Genomic DNA, 20027 nt, shown 5'->3' on the forward strand with positions numbered 1-20027 from the left:
CATTTCTTGTGACAGACTGCATCGTCCTGATATAAAAGGAGCTAGAGTTTATACTACATGTAACTAATGTATGGTGGTTTTTTTTTTCCAGCTTTACCTACTGAGTAAAGCTGGAAAAAGGCTCTTGAGTTCGTTCTGTTCTGTTCCCTTCCCCCAGGTAATACATGCACCTTTAGGACTGTGACAAGCCAGTGACAGCCTCTTAAGGGCTGGTGGATTGATATTTTTTTTCTATTACTTTTCTTTTTTTCTTTTTTTTTTTTTTTTTTTACTTGAGATGTGACAAATCCTGCTGATTTGCATAACTTTAAGATAACCTCTGGTAAGAATCTCTCTGGTGATTTCTGTCTCCTGCTGCCACCATCCAACAGGGAAGATGACTTTTAACATAAAGCCTGTCTGAATTCTGAACTGATTATCTGTACTGTGCATGCCCAGATCCTGCAGATGCACTTAGTGATACACACTGTTGAAACTGAGAGATACCAGTCCTATTCTTGTCACTTGTCTTTCCCGGGTATTTTACCAAATATGTGGATTCCTTCCTACCTGCTTTTTCTGCTTTGGCTTAGTAGCAGTGAGGACCTGTCTTATATCATGTCTTTACTGATAAAGGACTTCAGGTTCTTGTGCATTTGGGGTCTTAGATTTCTAGTCACATGGGTACTGGGCTCATGTACGTTTTACATTCAGCAGTTGTAAATGCAGTTTAAGTTTTTGAAATGAATGATCGTTTAAATTGCTAAGATGATGTCTAAAAATTATAGCTATGTGTCTCTTTAAGGAAACCCTTCCTAGGGCTCAAATGTATTTGAGAGGGCCCTCTTCCTGTCCAAAAAAAAAAAAAAAAAGAAAAGGTAAAAGAAAAATGCCTTTTTTTTTTTTTTTGAGAACAACGAAATATTACAGCAGCCTGTATCTCCACTTTGAACTGAGTTAACAACTCAGGAGTACCGCATGCTCAGGCATTTAGAAGTTTCTGACAAAACTGGCATGCTGGACAATTGGTTTAAATTACATTTTTCAATTATGTTTTCAACTAACTCTATTGAGTTGAAAAATTTAGGCTTTCCCCAGTTAGGACAACCCTCTGATCCCATGTTTAATAGTGAGGCCTATTTTAAGTTAACGTTCAAATACTTGAAGAACCAGAGTGGCAGCGCACATTGCATGTACCTAATGAATTTTTCAAAGTTTGAAGTGCCATGAGTTAGTGTCTAAAACTGAAATTAGCCGCACAAACTTGATTAATATTTCTGTATACAGCCATTTTGCTATCTTCATCTACAGGAACTTGTACAGGACTGCTCAGAGTATTCAAACTGCAGAGATAGTAATTGAGAATGTTACTCTCACAGGCCAAAGTAGAGGAGAATAGGATAGCAAATAGTTTTGATGTAGTTGCACAAATGTACAGTAATATTTATCTGAAAAGAAACACATCTGACCAATTTTTAGAATTTGTTTTCTACTTCAGAAGTTTTATGCACAATAGAAACATTTCTCACAAATGGTAAAATGGGAAAACAAAATGCATTTTTGTTTCATCTTGAGCAACAAAAATTCAGTTTCATTTTCAGACTGTCATGTAATATTACAATTTAACAAATTTGTATTGTATTATTTTAATGTGATTTTTCCCTCTTTTAACAAAGTGTTATAAATTTCTCTTGCTGAAGACGGCAGAAGTTGGTTGCACATTTTTTTTAAAGTAGCTACACATGTCTGGAGGCATTTCCTACAGGGATCTTAATATGTGACATAAAAACTGTGATAACAATGTGGGAAAATTCGGGTTTTGTTTATTCAGAGGTAAGACATGGAAAGATCAAATTCTTTCCAGGCTGAAACTAGTTCTTTTTTAATGCTATCTTTTATTTGTTTATATGGAACATTGAGCCAGGAACAACTGAATCAGTAATCAGTCTAGCAGAAAATACCACCGTATTTTCCTTCGCTTTAGTGTTCTCTGATGTAATTAAACGGCAAAAGTGAAGGTGGGTGAACAGCATTTAAAATGGAGCACGATTTGTTGCCAGTATCTCACTGCAGGTTCAGGTATTCTAGTACAAACACTTGCAGGATTTTGCTGAGATTGTCGATAGTGTTTTTGTCAAGGTTTTCTTCAGTGTCCTCCATGGTGTGCCATACTTGAGGAAAAGGAGACGGAATCAGATGGAGGACTGGAACCCCTATGAGGAAAATAGTGATATTTGAAGAAAAAATACTGCAGGAGTTCTGTTAATCAAATTGATACGTGACCAGTTAATGATATTCAGGTCACTACCCAATACACTTACCTCGGAGAGGAATGTGTGTCATTGCAGTTTCCTTTTACAATCTCTTTTTTGAACCCTGTGACTGACTGCAGCCTGTTTGATCGTGTGCTTCCTAAAATTGATACTATCCTCTTTTCCCTTAAGTGCTTTTTCTCCTTTTTTAAGGCATGTGTAGCTAATAGTTTTACTGTTGTGACACCTGCCCTGTTGTGTTTTCTTTATTTTTTACTTTTTAAGATTCCATGCATTGTAGTGGCTAATACTGTGTTTAGTAGCTAGGGAAGGGCAAAGAAACCACTGCAGCTCCACAAACCCAAACTGATTATCATGTTCTCATGCCAGCGTTAGGATCGAGCACTTTCTTGAGGCAGTTTTTAGTCTTTTCCCTAAGTGGTAAATCAGTATTACTGTGTTTTTCTTCTAGCAAGTAGAAGCACTATTATCCTCAGATAAAAGAATTTACACTTTAAAGGATCTGTAATACTGTATATACATATAAAAAGTCACTGATGCATTGACACGTGATGCAATTTTTCTGTAAAAGGAATTAAATCAGTCTTCAGTTTCCTGATCCTTCTTTGGGCGCAGTGGTGGAGCATTGTTGTCTCCAGCCTCTTTCCTGTTTTATTGCTTTTCCTCTCTAGTTTTTCAGCCAAATACCACAGAGGAATATTTTATTCACTAGGCATTGTTTATGTTATTATAAAAGGTTTTGAGGTGTAGTCCCTTATCAGCTTCCCTCGTGTAGGTTTTTTTTTATATCCCTGTACATGCATGTGTGAGCTGTGTAGATTTCATTGGACCCATGCCCTGCCTTGCTGTGAAAAATGAAAGGTTGATGGAGCTGAAGAGACAATGAGCGGGACAGTAAGTGAGGTGTGATTGCTCTTGTGCCTGCTTCCAGAGCTGTGTGCACATGTTGCAATACTCAGTAGTTAGAGAGAATAAGCAACAGGAAAATTAAGGACTGGATAGGAAGGGATCTCCCTCCTTTCCTAGGTAGATACGCTCTGCACTGAACTCATGTCACACTCCTTTTTGCTTAACCCTTCTCTAGCAATATGACTCTTGTAGTTCTTGCTGTGTGTTGGGAAATTTCGACCAGAAGAATGCACTATATCCAGTACCCTTCTTTGGCCCACATTCATTTTGAAGTCGCTATACCGAGTGCTTGAATTGGGGAGATGAAATCCATGTCTTGCATTTGGGCAAGTGCTTTAGCTGTTGACCTGTAGCACCAGTGTAACTGCTTGCCCTTTCTTTGCATCCCAAGAGAAAAGAATGAATGTAGAGTCAGAGGGCAGTAGTGTAGGTGTCTGCCAGGAGAGATGCTCAGGTAGGAAATTCCACTTCCAGGTACATGCCTAATGCCAGGAGGGATTTCAGACATAGTGTGGCCTTTGCTCTTCTTGCTGGCTGCTATATACATCTTTCCCACCCCTCAAGCTTTCAAGTTGTCAATTCTTTTTCAGGATTGATTTCAAGTTGTGAAATCTCAGTTTGCTATAGGGAATGAGGATGTCTGATCTGAATATGAGTTTTTGCAGGAGTCAGTGCCTTCAGATTTAAACAGGTAATTGTGATCATTTAATATAAATTTGACAAAAGGTCTTTAGAGAATTTTGTAGTCTTTGAAGATGTGAAGTGTCTCACTGCTTCTAGAAACAGTGACTAGCCATAACTGGCCAGTAACTGGCATAATGTAGCATGCAGTGATATCCCACTGGGGCAGAGTTACCCATTTTTGTAGGATGCTGTACTGGTGACAGAAATTGCCATTACTTCTGTGCCCTTGGAGCTGTGCTCATGCAAAATGATGAAGGGCATGTTTTATCTCTGCTTTTGCTCTGCGATGTTTTTCAAAGCTGTGACTCTTGACCCTCATAATGTTGGATTTGGAAGCTTCAACCTGGGGACACACAAGCTTGAAAAACAGGTTCATGTGCCCTTGCTTATTTTCTAAATGGAGCATTTGTTACTGAACTTATGTTTTTAAAGTGGTATTAGAGCTGCCATTACCTCTTAATAAAAATGGAACGTGGTCATCTTCAACCAAGCCTCGATGTAAATTATTCTGGAAGTACTGCCTCTCAACAAGGTGATTCTTCAACAGATTCATGCCGTGTAGCTTTTCCTCTGAAATTCACAATGAAAGTGGCTGTTAATGTGTTTGGACAGTGTGAGGCATATTAGCACATGGGGATTATTTTTCCTCTCACATGGAAGCTTTTCCCGTCAAAGAAGAAAAAGAGCTGGGGACAGTCTTTTGCATTCGTTTAGTATTTAGAAGACCTCAAGACTGGTGATATTACCATCATTTTACGGAAGTGAGAATTGAAACAGATGTGAAGTAGTTTGCAAGAGTCACAAAGTGGCAGTAAGAAGTAGAATCTGTTTCATGGCTTCCAAGTGTCTGTGAGTCTTACTCAGATGTTTATTAATTAAACCTGCATGAAGATTTCAATATTTCAGATGCACCAAATTTAACATTTACATTCTTAAATATTATAACAGTAAACCAGAAAAAGTAATTTAAAATCTAATTTACATGGCTTCATTCCTTACAAACATAAGGAATAAGCTTTTAGATTTGTCAAGAGCCCATGCCCCTCTCCTTACCAATTGCTTGAAGCCTCTGAAACCATCGGATAGTGTTTGGAAAATAATTGGGAAAGACTGGGTTTGGTGCACCGATTAAATCCAGTAGTACAAGCAGGTCCTACAGAGGAAAGAATCTTTAATACAGAATTCTTTACATCGCTCCACCACCAGCAGCATTAATGACACCTCATGGTTCCTGTACTGGTCATGACTAGGTCTTTGGCTCTTGCCCAAGACCTGGCTTTTCTACCATGGTGCCTGAGAAGAACTCGTTAGCAGAACCTGACTCAAAACTAATGCATCCTGCTGTCTTTCCGAGGAGGAAAAAGGGAAAAAAAGGAAGAGCGTTTCTCTGTTCCTCATTCTGAAACAGGCTGTGCTGCTTTCTTTGCAGTGTGTGTTTCATCCCTTTAAAAGAAAAGCTATGGTGGGGGGAAGAGGAAATTGCTTCTTCCCTGGAGAACAACAAAGTCTGTCAAGGGAAAGACATGAGTCACGAGATACAGGGACAGAAGAAAAGTGTCTCAGCAATGAGTTGGGAAACCAGAAGGCAGGAGGGAGAGGGGAGGAGACGACAAAATGTAGGAATCAAAAGGCAACACAGAGAGCTTATTGTAGCTTGGTGCTGAGGGGTCTGAAACCACAGATGAACTTGGGGAGATTTTTCAAAGACTCTAAAGTTCTGTGTTCTTTCCTAATCGCTTTGAGTGATCTCTGTTGAAGGAGATGGGTATCCTAGCTTGTATTCTGATAAATCTGTGTATTTTGATTTTTCTAAAGCTTTTCCGTATATTTGCATGGAGAAGATCTAAGTGGATCCACCTGAAAAAGTCTTGCCATTTCTATATTTTATCATCTCCTAAATTTCCCACAAGTTTACTTCTGTTAATTGTGATGAGGTTCATGTTTCTTAGGAGTTAGGCCAGTTATTTCCAAATTAAATATTAAAGAATTGGAACTTATTATTACTCATTATGTAGGCGTAGGGCACTTACCATGCCCTGGAGCTGATTTGTGGTTGTTGAGCCAGGTGGATGTGGAGTAGATACCATCTTCTGAGCCAAGTGCTGAGACCCATAGAGGGAATCGGAAGGGGACCACTGGACAAAAGCTTCTTCACCATCAAAAAAAATAAGCTGAAGTGAAAGGTCTGGTCTTGATGTTGAGCTGGTCTGTTGGAAGAAATTAAAAACAACATAACTGCTTCTGGCTATAGCATTAAGTAAAGGACATGCTGTAGTCATAAAAGCTGCATTAAGTGCAGGTATATTCTCAGGGCACGTTGTGCAAAGCCTCCTATGGCTGTTAAACACGTTATAGTGTGGTAGTGGTAGTCATCAATCATTATTATTTATCCAGCACAGTGACATGTCTCCAACCTGGTATGATATTGGGTTCTGGTTAAAAGTTTAATTTCTGACTTCAGTGGATGTGAGCTGAGTATGTTGAGACAGGTTTGCAAAGTCAGGTAGCCAAAACCCCATTTCAGATAACGGGAGAGACATGTCAGCAACAACACCTGCTGTGAGTACTAACATCGCATGACTGTGCCACAAAGGAATAATATTTCTGCTGTAGTTATGCATCAGTGGAGGTGAATTATGTAAAGTTTGTTCCACTGAGGGAAAAAGAGCAGTTAGTCGTGAAAAGAATGATCATTTCTTTTCCTTCACGGGGACTTGCAACCATCTAGGTAACTATACCCTAAAACCAAAGCACAGACAGTGGAATGGATACACCCTTCCTCTTCAACTGAAAATAGCACAGTAATGGAAACTGTTGAGAATATATATGATTATTTAGGGTCATAAAGGAGGCATCTGTGTGAAATTTCTTCTCGATATAGGATCCTCTTTTCTCTCTATTTACTAACTGAAGCCTTGTTTGCTCTGGCAGCGTTTCTTACTAATCAACAGCATGGCTAAACCCAGTTCAGTTCCAGCACATGAACAGTTTCAGGAACTGTATTCTTGGCAGTTGCTGTGAATATTTTAATCCCTCTATGAATTAATTTCACTTCAAGTGAAACTGCATGATGTGGTTAAAAAGGTGGGGTTGCTGGCAACGGTCGTGTCCTGTATGGGCTACACCTCCCAGCTCGCTGGAGCTGATCCAATACAAACAATAGAGGAAAACCTCTATAAAGTGTCGCTCACGTAGGCAAGATGATTATTGATTATGCTTACAGTAATGTATGGATTTTTCTAATGGCAATGCTTTCTTGCTGCCCTTTGTCCTGTGCACTAGATGGAGCATCTTTGATACCAGTTGTTTCGCATTACATTTTGGAGCAAACTGCATTAACAACGTTTGAATTTTAGAAAGCAGTAGTTTTAGTTATTATTACTGCTCAGCACATTGCCAGGTCTGGATAATGTAAAGAGGAATTTTTGCCCTTTAATTTTAAATTTACTCTATATAATTGGAGAAACATCAGGGTAAAGATCACGGTTTCAAGTCGAAGTATAAATAGATTTGGCTGAAAACATAACAAGGTCTGTTATGCTGCTATGAGCAGAGCGAAAAGGTCACAGCTAATGTATTAAGCAGATGGATCCCAAAGTGTATTTTGTTACAGGAGTGTACAAACGATAGCCTGTGTGAAATAATTAGATTGCCTTTTTGTCAAGTGCTGTCATCTTACGTGATTAAACAATCATGAAACGATGTATTAGTTGCCAAAAGATCCAGTCCTTAAATCAGCGTACGGGTTGTTCCATAAATAACAAGCAGGCAAATGTTTGCTAAATGAAGCTGCTTCTAAATGGAAGCTCTACGTGTGTATTACAGGAGTGCTTCGTTCTGTGACTAAAAACCTTGGCATATTCTTAATCTTTCAATTCTTAAATATTCTAATGTCAGAAGGTACCAAATCAGTTTCTGGAAACAACTGGAGACAGGTAACCATAATACTTGAGCTGAGTGTATTCCAATGCTTCATAAAGCATTTGAGAAAACTTTTCCCGTGAAAGCACTGTTGGTGTTTGGGAATTCTTCTTCTGTAAATAGTAAGTACGGAACCACTAGATGGCACTCATGAGTGTGTGAAATAGCTTGTAGAGCTGGTAGGATCAACACGTTCTTGTGCCCAGCAATGGCAGAGCTTTGAAGCAGATTTTCCTACTGTAGGAGACTGATAACGTGATATTGTCACTTGCATTGTTAAATGCAAGATTGCGAAAGAAATAAAGCCTTGGTACTGGATATGGCAGCAACTTCTCAGTAGGAGTCTGTTGCTTTTCATGTACTAAGTAGGATTGTACCTAAGTCTGTGAAACTTGCATTATTCACGTTATTGGTTTTATATAGTATCTATTAGATAACTTTCAGATAGTCACACTTTCCATATCAAGTTTTAGTGTGCCAATTTACAGCAGTAGTAGCTGCATGTCTCTGGTTCCTCTTGAAGCTGACAGGAGTTGTACTATAGGCACAGAAGGAGACAACATGGAAATGCCCTCAGGTCTATTGCTATTGCAAAAACACATGAAAATGAAACAGTCAAACTACCTTGATTGCCTGAAGCTTGTTATCCAGGGCCCGTGCCAGCTCCAATATCATAGCACAAGGCACGGCTGAATCAGTTGCTCCTACAAACACCCTCCCGTGCCATTGCGGTGCAAAGAATTTTGAGTCGTAGTGGCAGGCGAGTACCAGATGGCGTTTTGCAGAGGGGTTGAGAGTACTGATAATATTTGAAAAGGTTTGATATCCATACGGCGTGTATCTCTGAAAGGTATCTTCTTCAACTTCCCAACCAGCCTGTAACCTTTGAAGACGGTGCTTGATGTGCTGCAATTAATTAAAAAAAAAAAAAAGTATACCAGATGAATATCACTTGCTAAAAAAGACATTGCAGACAAATTATCAGTAGATAATTTATCACAGCGGCACATAAGTTTATTTCTGTAAGCTCTGATGGGTGAATTTTACAGGGGAAAAAAAAATTAATGTCACCATATAAAATAAGCACCATCCTTATTACCTTAGCCTACTCTCTGACTGGCTTGCATGTTTTTCATCTCTCCATTTGGTCTCTTGTATTTGGAATCTGTGAGTTCTGAATGATTCCCCATCCATGTGACATGTTGAGATTTTGATCTCTGAAGACTCCAAGCAAGTCTTTTCCAGGTGTAACCAGGATAGATTTAATGTTTGCCTATTAAAATCTAAACTCGCTTCTGTCCTAAAGTGTCAAACATGGCTGCAGAGAACTTGTTTTTGACAATTTTGACAATTACTATGTATAGATACATAGCAATATAAATAAAACTATGGTTTAATTTTTTTTTTTTAACTTCTATGAGAAAACTGCCATTCAAGTGCCCAAAGTTGTTTACAAGGCTATGAAAGGCAGTCTGGTTCTTGTAAACTAAGGAATGAATGAAGCATTTCATATGTTTAAAAATTAAATCCTTGATGAAAATGAAGACTGTAAATCTGTATGAGAGATCACTCCTTTTAGGTAACTTCCTACCGTAAGAGAATACCTCTAACTACGCTAGCTATACTTAGTACAGAGTTCTGGCTAACTCTTACTAGAGGGCCATCTCTGTTGAGCAACTTATTTTTATGGGTCCCCAGAGTGCTTCTTCAAGGCAGATTCCTCTCTCTCTAAATAAACATTCACAAAAGCCTCTAAGGGGAAAAAAGAAAATAGACTTTGAAAACTTGTCCTGTTCTTAGTGAAGTCAGAGGGAACGCTGCCATAAATTTTGTGCTGGAACAAACTTCCATTTTGCTTGTGGTCACCTTCCAAAAGCTTTTATGGCATTGTATGGTCTATCCACTATCTGTAGGCAGAGCAAAGGACTTCTGTTACGGATTAAGAGGAATATGTAAGCCTGGGTGAAGTTCCCAGAGTGCTCTATCTGTGACTGGAACTAGCCCTCTCCCTTAAAGGAATCTGATACTTTTTCTGTGTCTTCACAAAGAAAGGTCACCCATTGCATATTCTGTTGTGTTTTTTCCTTGGTGGAGGTCTAATTTAGTATATGCTGTTACCTTGTAACAAGATGATCCTTTTTTGAACCTGATTTTTGGTCTTCTAGTCTAGGCTGTGCTGTTTTTTGTTTTCTTTTTCTTACTTTTTCCCCTTTCATTTGGCTACCTTCCAGGGTATCACTAAGGAAACCACAGAACTAAATCTATAGATACACACAGCATTAAAAAGCGGCATTTTTCCAGTCTACCAGTTGCAGAGTGGCAAATGAACTTAGTGTAGTTAGGGCTGTCTTGGAGCTGTTGAGTCACTGCTCCAAGGGTAGAGGAAGGCTGGTGAGATGTTGCAAGCACTTTCAAGTAAACTCAGCTGTGCCAGTGTTGTAGTATCCTGACTGACTGATGCAATTCAGAGTGGGCAGGGTACACAGGAGGGCTTGGTTGTGTTAAATCCCTGTGGCTCAAACACAATGTGCTGGAGATCTTATCAGCTTGGTGCAGTGTATCTGTGTTAGCCCAATATTAATGTGCAGACATTCTTGTGCCAACAGGGCTAGTGTTGTGGATTGTCGTGTTGACCATTGAGGCTGCCTGCCAGTGTGGGCTTCTCTCATCCCTTTTATTCCTTTTTGTTTTTTTTTTCCATCCATCCAAGGCAACATTACAGGGGAGTGTAACAGCACAGGACTGCTCCAGAAGAAGAGAGGTGTGTGGGGAAGTCACTTAATTAATCCCTGTGCAGGGTGTTTGAACCAGTGACCAAAATCCTGGTCACTTAAGGGAAAGGAAAAGCATTGTGTTGTACTTTGGTTACCAAAACTGGGGCAAGTTTTTAAATTTAAAAAAACATATTTAACATGAACCTAAAACCAGATTTTCTTTCACTTTGTGATGCAGTCCTAGGAAGTAATGATAGCTGAAGTGCGAGCTGTATCTTGTAGGCACTGCACAGTATAGCTTGGAATAGTGATAAGGTGCATCCTGTGTCCCCTACGTTGTCACTGAAGGCACTATCTGAATATAAATAATAGGCGTTCGTAGAGGTTTTCAAAAAATGTTGTCTTACCTGCCGTACGGCATAGTTTCCTGGTGATCCTGAGTATCTTTCTATCAGGATGGGGCGCAGATCATTTTCCCACATTTCAGAAACATTGGTGTTTTCTGCAACTTTTTGAATAGCGTCAGAATTTAAAATTCTTGGCTGGTGAGAATACTGCGGAAGGGAGAAGAAGGAAAGATTTCTCTAACTGTTACGTGACTTGTAAAATCATTTTTCTTCAAAATTACATCAGATAATCACGGAATCACAGAATTTCTAGGTTGGAAGAGACCTCAAGATCATTGAGTCCAACCTCTGACCTAACACTAACAGTCCCCACTAAACCATATCCCTAAGCTCTACATCTAAACGTCTTTTAAAGACACCCAGGGATGGTGACTCCACCACTTCTCTGAGCAGCCTGTTCTAATGTCTAACAACCCTTTCAGTAAAGAAGTTCTTCCTAACATCCAACCTAAACCTCCCCTGGCACAACTTCAGCCCATTCCCCCTCGTCCTGTCACCAGGCACGTGGGAGAACAGGCCAGCCCCCACCTCGCTACAGCCTCCTTTAAGGTATCTGTAGAGAGCAATAAGGTCGCTCCTGAGCCTCCTCTTCTCCAGGCTGAACAAGCCCAGCTCCCTCAGCCACTCCTCGTAGGACTTGTTCTCCAGTTTATAATAGTTTATAATAGTTTAGTTTAGTAAATAATATAGTAAATATAGTATAGTAAATAATAATATATTATTATTATTATTATATTAATATATTATTATTAATACAGTTTAGTAAATAATATAGTATAATAGTTTAGTTTATAATAGTTTAGTACTATTATAATACTTTATAATAGTTTAGTATATAGGGCTTCTTAATTTTCTGACAATAAAGCTTAAAGCTATTTAAGAAAAAGCTTTTACTGACAGAAAAGACTTTTTTTTTTTTTTTTTAAGTTCTGTGGCTTTTCTATCTTTGGTTTTCATGTAAAATACACTAGTATTAAAAACAGGAGAAACTTTTACCTACTAGCAATACAAATTCAGCACCTAGCTGGGTTCTCTTTTCAGGTATCTTGATTCTGTGTATTCTACAGTCATGCCCTCAACCATGTGACCTTCAAATAAGGTTTCCTTTGTGACGGGCGTGACAAGCTTTATTTTAGTAGCAATAATATTTAGCTTTATGGCCTGTGTACGTTATGGGGTGCATTACTGCTAAGAAATGCATAAGCTACCTTAGTTCCAGAAAGAGTGAGGCTGCGTCTTTGTGGCCTCTGCCCACAGTGGTGGTACTGGTGTGACTACACAGCATAGTGCAGCTCCTTCAGAGCTAGCCTGGGCACGCATCAGCTTTCTTAGCCTCATGGTAACCTCTGAAGTGGCAGCTGGTCCCCTGTGGCAACAGGTAGTAGTGCTAGCTACCTCCTCAATACTGTATTCTTTCCTGTTGTCTAAGGGTGGACCTTTAGAGCTATCTGTGAGAACCCTAGAATACTTGAGACATCCTCATGGGGGCTGGCAGGTGCAGCAAGGATGTGGGAGAGCCTTGTGATGTCCTGGAGTGGTAGCTGAATGCCAGGGGGGAGACCCAAGCACATATCCCAAATGCCCCTTTGGTTGCCTGGTTTGAACCTACCCGGTCTCTAGCATTTGTCTTCTCAGGAGATTCCTGAGCAACTCCTGTTTTTAGTGGTTCATATTTCAGGCTCTATCATAGGATACTCCTATCATATCCATTCCTCATTTCTATCCTAGGGACTTGCTTCTAGTCTTCCCACCCAGTGGAAGGTCCTAGTCCATTGGTTCTTTGTTCAGAACTGCCATACGTGGTTATCAGACGTGCTGTCCTTCAGTGTACCTCATCCTTTTTGAAAAGAGGAAAGGGAGAGAAATGGGAGCATGAGAGCACCATAGCTTATAGTGCAGGATAACAGCATTTTCTACTTCATTCCTTTCCTGTCTTACAAATGCTTAACAGGTTTTACTTTTGGGCTGCTGTTGCATTGAGTTAATATTTTCATAGATGCCAGCGTTGAATATCTTAACAAAAGATGATGTAGAAAAGAAAATTCCTTCTCCTTTCCCACTTACTCATGTGCACCACTTCACAGTGGTCTGGAATGACTGCTGAAACTCGTTATTACCTGGTCAGCAAGTGTACTGACCTTGAAATCTTTTAATTACCCTGACAGATAAATATTGTCTTTAAAAAACGTTTTTTTTGGGGGGGGTCTCACTATTGGTAATTTTTCTACTTCATTTGTCTATGCTGGGCAAAGCAGGCACCAACACAGGTATTTCCTAGACTTCACTGTAAACTCTTGTAAATTCAACTCTTCTCTCTCTTCCTGGCTGTTATCTATGTGAGGTACTTTCCACCTCAGTTCACTGGTGAAATCAAGTAGGGGAGGACACACACAGATACTGAGTTCTACAATGCCAATTTCTATACAGTGTTTAAGTTAAAAACTGAATTTTAAGGCTGTAAGGACACTACATTTTAGGATTTGCAGTTAACATTTTTAACACTAACAGATTTAGAAATGGGCTAAAAAGATAACATTTCATCAGATATGCTTCTACAAGTTTTCAAAGTGTAGAAGATGTATAAAATGTTTCCATTTTTGAAAGACTAAAAGTTTAATATAGCAGAACTTACACCAATGTAGAAAAGGCACAGATGAGACAGTGACAGAGCTGTTCTATTTAGGAGAGAGAAAATCAACTACAGACTTCAGAAGTGTGGGAGGACAAATTAATTATGGATGTTCTGAAAATATACCTTCATTTGAATAAGTGCAGGGCTTGATGAGAATGCTGAATCATGTCTAGCCTGTAGTGCAGTAGAGCATGCCTGCTGGCTGTGGCCATGGAATCACTTTGCAAAGAAACATTATTATTTAAGTACAAATGTATGAAAATATTTCAGAAGAGAAGAAACAATTTGCGTTCCTTATAATGGAAATCTGCTCAAATTTGGGAATCAAAAGGAATTGCAAAGATGGTCACAAATTAAAAGCATAACAGAATGAGATCCGTAAGGGGCTCATTCCTTAGGGTTGCTCGATCCATGTTTCTGCCACGGCAGTGAGGCACAGCGATGTATTTATGGCATGGTTACTATTAAACTTTTTGTACTAAGCAGTACAAAGCTGCAAGACTTCTACTTCTTCTAGCAGCCCACGCTTCCCTTGCTGGTTTTGGTATGTTTCTGCTCAGTGCCAATGCAAGTTTGTTTCTAAGAGCTTGTAAGTTTAGACCCAGTTCCTCCTCCTCAGTGAGCTACAGCAGCAGGAGGGAATGGTCTGTATGCTCTTAAGACTTTCAGCTTCTGGCTCATACGTGCCTTTAGGGAGAAGGAGAAAGAGTTGTCAAGGGACAAGAATTTGATGAGAAAGAGGAAGTGGTTCTTGGTTAGTGTCTGCAGGGGCTGAGGAGTTCAGCTGCTATGGTTCTGCGGTTAGATGGCATTACATCATTAGCAAACAGATTGCCTGGCTGGAAAGGAACGAGGTAAAGAGTGCATTTGTGTGGGTTAAGGGGGCTGAAGAAAGAAGTACCAGGGCTATGTATATATATATTGTTGGGTATATTATAGGCATATAGATTCTATATATGAGGCAGATGTTATATATAGAGAGATAACATGTTTAGAAGAGAATGACAAAGTTTCTCTTGATTTCTTTTTTTCTTCAAAAAAACCACCCACCAACCCTTCATTGTATGGCATCACAGTGAAAACAGATGGACAACTAAGCGGAGGTGAGTGGAAATGTATGAAGGAAGTTTGCTGTCACCCGTTTGTCCTGGCCTCCAACTCAGGGGTGGAGGTAACGCTGTGTTGGGGTGGTGGAGCTGTGCCAGCTGTGGCTGACCACTGGGTTCAGCTCTTCTCCAGCCACCTGAGGATGGGCCCTAAGGAAGGGATTTCCATTTGGGAACAGACGTACACTTCAATTCAATGAAATCCGCCAGCCTATGGTCTGCTGCGTCCCTCGTGATTTGGTTCATTAAGATCTATGCTGGTGTTTCATAATCGGGCACTAAGAGTTGTCACATGGGGAAAGAAGCAGAGGGTTTACCCCTGTTGATTGTTCCTTAGCGTTATACGGAGCGAGGTTTCCTCACTGCCAGACACCGCTGTGGATGCACGGGAGCCCGGCATGGCTCCACACCCTGCTACCCTCTGCTCGCCAGCGGGTTACCGGGACCCCCCAGCACCCTCCGTGCCCCTCTCTTCTCCCCAGCAGGGCCGGGCTGGAGGACGGCCCCATCTTCCCGAGCCCCCCCTCAGCCTCCCGCCCGGCCGCCCCCTGCCCCCGCCGGCGGCCATGAGGGGGTGGAGGGGGGTTGCCGGGCGCCATCTCCCCTCACACCTGCGCCCGCCCTGCCCGCCCCGGGGGGGTCCGTGGCGGAGGGGAGGGGAGGGGAAGGAAGGGGAGGTTAAACCCACCTTGAGCAGCGTCCAGCCCGCGCCGCTCTCCCGGCCCTGCGCCGCGGGAAGGCAGGAGACGGCGGCGGCGGCCAGGCACAGCGCCCCGGCCAGCCCCGCCATCCCGCTCCTGCCGTCCGGGCCGCAGGAGAAGGGGCAGTGCTGCGGCGGGCGGGGAGGGGACGGGGGAAAGGGGAGGAGGAGGAGGAGGAGGAGGAGGAAGGAGGGTGCCCACGGCAGGAGGAGCCGGCCCCGGGGGTGCCCGGCTGGGTGGTGGGGAGGGCTGGGGGCTCTGCGGGGCGGTGTGAGGAGCCCCGCGGTGTCCTGAGGTGGTGGGGGGCTGCTGGGGACACGGCTGTAGCTGCGAGGTGTTAGTGGCTGTACCTGCGCCTAGCTGGCCTCACGGTGCTTGCTGGGCCTACAGCCACAGCTCCTGCTAGCGGTATGTGTGCCGAGTGATGTCTGGCAGGAGGCCAGCCCAAAGGGTTGGAGACAACCAAAAGGCTTCCGAGCGCCCAAGCCCTGCAGGTCTGGCGGTGTCAGCAGCCTCGCTCTGCTCTCGTGCAAAGCGTCTGATGTTTGTATCACAGATATTCCACTCAAAATCCACAACTTGCACACTTGTATTAATGTTCGCACTTGACGCTCAAACAAAATGAATGAAAAGAAAGTCAAAATGAAGGCAGAAATGAAGGAGGGAGCAGGGCTGCTCATCCTGCTGCTCTTCAGCATCGTACTGAGGAGCCCCGTCCTGAAAACTACGGCTTTGCAAGCAGCCGAAGTGCCTGTGAGGCTGCTATTGGAGAACTAAAGCCATTTGTTGATTTGCAGCTCCTTGACCCCAGTTCCACAAGTTTCCTAGAAAAGCCAGTGGATCCACGGCCCAACATACTGATGGACTGGCTGGTGGTGATAGGTCTACTGCTGATTCAACGTCCTGGTAAGCTGATACTAAGAATTTGGCTGTAGCCAAATTTATACCAGTGGCATTCAATTTTCACACAAGTCCAAATGCAAAACCAAGTCATCGCTGAGTAGGGGAAATGTGCGATCACTGAGATCACCACATGAGACCAGCATGGGCTACAAACACTATCAACAGACCCTTAAGCAAAAGCCCCATCAGCAGAGACCAGTCATGGGAAGTTGTGCTCCATCCACCTACCAAGATGACATTGACCCTAACAGGACTGCACAACAGAACAACAGCCTGTTCCCTTCACTCCTAGCTCTTGTGGTTGACTACACAACCCTGATGCTGGACAAAATTTCGGGCTGATGTGCCAGAGTTCTCAAGCAATTTAGCGGGAAAAAACAAACAAACAAACAAACAAAAAAAAACCAACAACACAACGTGTGCAGCAGAAATTTGCCAAGAATATAGCTTGAGCTAGCTTCAGGGCTAGCTAATAATGTCTTCCCCCAGGGGACCATGGTCCCACTGAGGGCTACAATTCCATCACAGAGTACAAGCATGGCAAGTGTAAAGTCGGTGTAAGACTGCGTTGATCACACCTCTGTAGAAAATGCAGATAAAAGGGTAAGTGCCAGACCAGATACATAAAGGTACTGAAAAGGATGTTTTTAAGCTTTTTTTCCCCTTCCCCCAACCTGATAGTTCAAACAGTGTCATGCTTGCTGTTGGCTCTTTGGTAGGAACAGGTTGTTTGCTTTTTGTTTAAGTATTAGTGGAATTGGTCAAGGTCATTAACCTGGAAATTTAAGCACAAAAGCTAAGAAGAAATGGGGACAGTGCTCCGTGATTCCGCTTCCCATTGAACTGAAATCTGCCCCGTTAGCTATTCTAAAAGTAAACAAACTTGGTAATGTGTCAAGCACAGGTTGGCTCATGTGAGTGAGTTCTGGTGCTGGCCCAGGGAAATGGGAACATTAGAAACCTGGCAGGGGAATCAGTTAAGTTGAATCTGAATGCAGGGTGTGCTGGAGACCTTTTGGGGGATTTTTAGATGGAAACTGCTTTTGGCTTTGCAAAAGACAACATACACAAAATTAGAAATGGAAGCTGATACCTTGACTTTCAGTGTTGACTTTATTTATTTTTTTAATCTCACTATAAAGATACAAATATATCTGGATTAAAATCAGTCTGGACCTGATATGAATGCGTTGTATGTGTTTTATTTTCACTGTAGATGAATGCTTTGTATCAAGACTGAAACGTCAAAGCTGATTAACATCTATAATTGCCACAGAGAGCATAACAACACTGAAACACAGTTTTCTTCCCTTAATTGAACTTGCCATACTAACATTCACTTCAGCAACGCAGTTTTGTCTGTTCTTAAATTGGTCCCTATCCAGCCAAACAACATAATGTGTTTAACTTCAGGATAGATTTTGGTCTGTATTACTTTCAAAATTTGGAAGGGAGACCTCCCTCCCTTCCCATTCATAATCTCCCCCAAGAGTTCTCTGTCTAATGATATGCAGAAGAACAAGGAGGCAAAAAACAGTAATAAATTGAAGCAAAGCATAAATCAGAGCAGTTCACAGCTGAAAAGGGAAATATGGAACTATTTAAAAAATAATACACCAAGTTAAAAAATGGAACCACAGGTGATGAACATTTTGTTTTCCAGTGATTTATAAAGGAAAAATGCATTGTTTAGTCCTACTCCATGCTACCAAATTGAAGAGACGTCAGCAAATTGCTCAGCAGTTAGCTGTTATATGTGTCTAGTCAGTTTACTAGCTTGAAAAGCAAATAGATGTAACAAGGTATCATTTGGAGGAAAAACAAGTAGGTTATTTGAAGAAAACCATATGTTATCTGTGAAAATGCAACCTGGGTGTTGCTTCTCCCCTGCAGCCCAGCAGCTGCAGCAGTGAGAGAAGCATGGGGAACAGCACTGCCAAGGGCTGTGGGCTCCACACACCCATCTCTGTGAGCCGGTGCAACTCCTGCACCTTCTGCCCCTCCAGAGACATTTGGTTCTGCAGCTAACAGGCCCACGGCAGGGAGAGGAGCAAGCGTGCTTTGTTGTGTGTTCAGTCTCGCTAACAGGAGGTGGTTTTGTGCCCGAGCTGTGGCTGGTTTCCCCACAGTGGCATGGCAGCGGGTGGCTTATGCAGGCTGGGATTTCCAGAGTCCGCAGCCTGGCTGCTGCCTGTTCAGAAACAAGTGGGTGGCTCCTAGAAGCCGTAGCAGAAGGGCAGCAGGGCTGGGGTTCAGATGGAAGCACGCAAGCCTGGAGGTGCATGCCGTGCTCATGTGCATCCCATGGACCTGAACCACCGCTGTTCATCGAAGTCAGCCCACCCGCTGCTGGTTTCTGTGGGTTTTGGAACAGGGCCTCTTTGAGGCTGTGAAAGCCTCGGGTTTGGTGCTTCAGACTTAAGAGCGCCTGTCTCCGTGGGTGTATTTGAGGCAATGTTTTAGTAAACTGAGTGTGCGGGTGAGCCCTAAACACTTATTTAGGGAAATAACTTCGTGTTTGTCTCATAATTGGTAGAGGAGGAGGATGCGATTAGAGTGAGGCTACCCACCTGGTAGGCGTAAGGATTTGTGAGACCATTCTTTAAACTCGTGATGGGTACGTGAACTCCCAAAGGACAATTATATATAATTAATAATATAAATATATAGTTTTAAGTGGATTTATGCCAGGGTAAATTTGATTCAATGTGTTTTTAAGCCTGTACTAAACTTTCCACTGTTTTTTTGAAGGTAGATTTTAGGACAAAGTTCAGCTAAGGGCTCAAACCGAGACGATGAGGTAATTACACAGAGACATCCACATTGCAGGATTTTATCCAAACCAAACCTGAACTCCTAATTCTTGTTCAGTTCTCCTACAATGGGGGTGGGGAAAGGAGACCATGAACTGGGAAAAAAAAAAAAAAAAAGTATGGAAGAAAAAAAAGCCCTTTAACAGTTTGTTCAGATAGATATTAGTTCCTCTTTCTGCAAGAAATGCTTGCAGATGCTCGTGTAGATTCTGAATGGGCACATTCGCTAAGCAAGAGCCGTGTCAAAAGCAGTGAAAAATAACCACAGCAGTATATGCTTATGGTATTTCTCAGACAAATGCACTAGTCAAGTCTCCTAGGACATTGCCTTCTTTGTAACCCAGTCAGATGATATGCAAATGTTCTGAACACCAGGCTGGTGAACAGAAACGAATACATTAAGTTTCCGTTTACAGACACGGAGCATCCAAATGCTATAGGCAGTGATTTCAAACTGGGAAAAAACTGGATGGGCTTTTAGGGTTATAAAACAGTCATTCCAAATGTGGCTTTTCTATATGGCAGGTATGGTGTGTCTGGAATGAAAAGCAGGGTTTCTAACAGCAAGGCACAGCAGAAGCTATGCGTATTTCCTGCTATCATGTAAGAGGTAGCACTTTGTGAAGTGCAGCTGGCTTCAGTAGGGAAAGCTCTGAGCAGTGAAAACAAGCTCACCATCTGAAGGAGGGATGGGGGCTCTGAAACGGATGCAGAACATTGATGAAACCCACAGGAAATCGCTGATTATGAGAGTCACGACAATTACAAAATGGGGCGCTTACGCTGTCCATTGGCAGTCGGGGCTGATGCTGTCATAACGTTGTGCTGCGTGGTCACAGACCCAGCTGGGCACGTACACAGCTGTTTGTGCTTCTCTATAGTTAGATGCTGAAATGCAGAGCTGCTTTCGGGTGTGTTTTTTAGTCAGAGCCCTGTAAGAACAGAACATTTTGGGATGCTTTAGGAGCATTCATTAATATAAAGT

General features: G+C 42.0%; 1 protein-coding gene across 1 annotated transcript; it reads right to left on the bottom strand.

The window, feature by feature from the left end:
- Window positions 1-1782: 1782 nt before the first annotated feature.
- Window positions 1783-15474, bottom strand: QPCT (glutaminyl-peptide cyclotransferase). The gene is made up of 7 exons (XM_027453883.3): window positions 15314-15474; window positions 10888-11034; window positions 8391-8672; window positions 5876-6052; window positions 4899-4998; window positions 4299-4415; window positions 1783-2192 (listed from the first exon to the last, which is right to left on the bottom strand). Exons 1-7 carry the CDS (start codon window positions 15413-15415, stop codon window positions 2044-2046), a joined length of 1074 nt encoding a protein of 357 aa, XP_027309684.3. The 5' UTR covers window positions 15416-15474; the 3' UTR covers window positions 1783-2043.
- Between the last annotated feature and the right edge of the window lie 4553 nt (window positions 15475-20027).

The sequence above is a fragment of the Anas platyrhynchos genome, chromosome 3 (genome assembly GCF_047663525.1).
Source record: "Anas platyrhynchos isolate ZD024472 breed Pekin duck chromosome 3, IASCAAS_PekinDuck_T2T, whole genome shotgun sequence".
Lineage (NCBI taxonomy): Eukaryota > Metazoa > Chordata > Aves > Anseriformes > Anatidae > Anas > Anas platyrhynchos.